We start from the raw sequence: 1,954 nt of genomic DNA, 5'->3' as shown, positions 1-1,954 counted from the left end.
ACGCAATTGCATATGCGTTGCCTACCTTTAATCGACGGAGGAGAGGATGCACAGAAAGAAAATATTTTCCCTTTCCATGTATCCTCTCATCCGGAAAGTCCACTTCCACTTCCCATCCTTTCTTTATAAGAAAAATGGTCGGTAGGGAAAGAGGACTAAATTAGGCCTCCGGGACGCACACTCATCAGACTGTACGCGGAGTTGCTTCCACTTGACGGCTGTCTTCTGTGTGGTCGTGGTATTTCACCGGGCGAGCCGGGACAATTCCTGCGAAGATGTTAAAGCGGGCACTACCACTGTTAACTACGTTATTAAAAACGTATATTCAAATATGAAATCAAATTGAATAAAACTCTATATAAAATAGATTTTTTTTTTAATATAAGGTAAAAAAAAACATCGTAATATTTCTAGGTTTTTCCATTTGAAAAATGAGCACTGCCCACTTATAAATATGCAAGCGCTTTATTAGAAAAAAATCTTTTTTTTTCTATTTCAACGAGCATACAGCATTCATAACTGGCCAGCTAATGTTCCCGCCATTACGAAAAACCGCGGGAACAATGCTCACAGATTAAAAAACAACACAGCAAAGAGCATTTGTAATGGAGTTTCTGGATTACTTTAAAAACATTGGTTCAAAAATACTTAACTTGAAGATTAATATAGTAAAAGAGAATAACACAAAGTATCAAAAATTTAGCGTTACTATGCAGAACCAGCAACAGTGTTTCAACAGTGGTAGAGCCCGCTCTAACATCTTCCCGACTCGTCCGGTGAAATACCACGACCACACAGAAGGCAGGCGTCAATTCTTTTAAAAGAATCTTACCTTAATTTCCTAAGAAAAGCTCCAAAGAACGGTATCAGTCTACATTCTGACATAGCTAGTGCTCTGCCCAGGGCTCGCTCGTATTCCGCCGAGAGTAACGCGGCGGAGAGGAAGTCCAGCACTGGAAGTGGCTCATCAGATACCGTGAACCAAAATGCCTTCAACTTCTTGGATCTGGAAAGAGTACATAGAAATTTGATTATCATCAGCTCACTATACGTCACTGAGGGTCTGTAGCCTACCCTAAGATATGTGACTAGGTGATAGTGAATGCTGGTCCAGTGCGTCACTTCACACATATCTTTGACATTCACAGATATGTTCAGCATCAACATGTTTTCCTTCACACTAACAACATAGGATAAATGTACATATGTAACACATTAGTACATGCCGGGATTCGAACCCAGGACCTGCAAATTGCAAGTCAAGTACTTGACCCCTAAACCACCGCTTGAAAGAATTTGATACTTGTTACAATTGATTAAGGTTTGTTTTTGCTTGTTATGCAACTTGATGTTCTATTCAGAGACAAGAGACACGCAATTCTGACACTTATGAGTAAGGACTTATGGTTCATATTTGCTTTTTTATCACCTAAAAATATTCAAATATTGGATGGATACTGGTTGTTAAGAATTAAAAAATAAATTCTGGCTGAATGTTAAAAACCTTTGTCATATTTTCTCATTTAAAAAAACTCAATTCCTAACAATTTCCTCTAACGGAACGCAATGGAGTCATTTGAAATAAAAAATTCAATGAAAAGAAAAAATCGAAACATTCAAATTCCGAAGTCGTATTTTCCAAGTCAATTTAATTTATTATAGTAAGAAGTCAGGGAATGGAAATAAATCGACCCATATCGATATAAATACTCCCTAATGCAGGAGTAAGCAACCTTCGGTTTAGGCAAAATTTAACTTTTTTTTAAATAATTTAAAAAAAAATCTCAAAAAAAGTTATAGATCTTTTTATATATTTTTGTACTCATTATCAGCTATCACAGGTCCGCACTAAGGGTCTGGGAGTCTACCCTAAGTGATGTGACTAGGTCATAGTGAATGCTGGGCCGCGGACGAGAGCGAAAGCGTGCCCGTGGTCCCGTCCCGATGCGTTGGA

The 1,954-nt window shown here is 38.1% G+C and overlaps 1 protein-coding gene across 1 annotated transcript in view; it reads right to left on the bottom strand.

Moving 5' to 3' along the window:
• Positions 1 to 1,412, bottom strand: part of LOC106114743 (1-phosphatidylinositol 4,5-bisphosphate phosphodiesterase epsilon-1) — a 15,229-nt gene extending 13,817 nt beyond the window's left edge. The window contains exons 1-2 of the mRNA XM_013308063.1: positions 1,402 to 1,412; positions 833 to 1,006 (exon numbers count right to left, since the gene is read on the bottom strand). Coding sequence (XP_013163517.1) covers positions 833 to 1,006; positions 1,402 to 1,412 — 185 coding nt within the window. The remainder of the gene's footprint in view (positions 1 to 832; positions 1,007 to 1,401) is intronic.
• Positions 1,413 to 1,954: the final 542 nt, after the last annotated feature.

The sequence above is a fragment of the Papilio xuthus genome, unplaced genomic scaffold, assembly GCF_000836235.2.
Source record: "Papilio xuthus unplaced genomic scaffold, Pxut_1.1 DF829660.1, whole genome shotgun sequence".
NCBI classification, from domain to species: Eukaryota; Metazoa; Arthropoda; class Insecta; order Lepidoptera; family Papilionidae; genus Papilio; species Papilio xuthus.
Note: the sequence above shows the minus strand (reverse complement) of the source record. Positions and strands in the feature narration are given on the sequence as shown.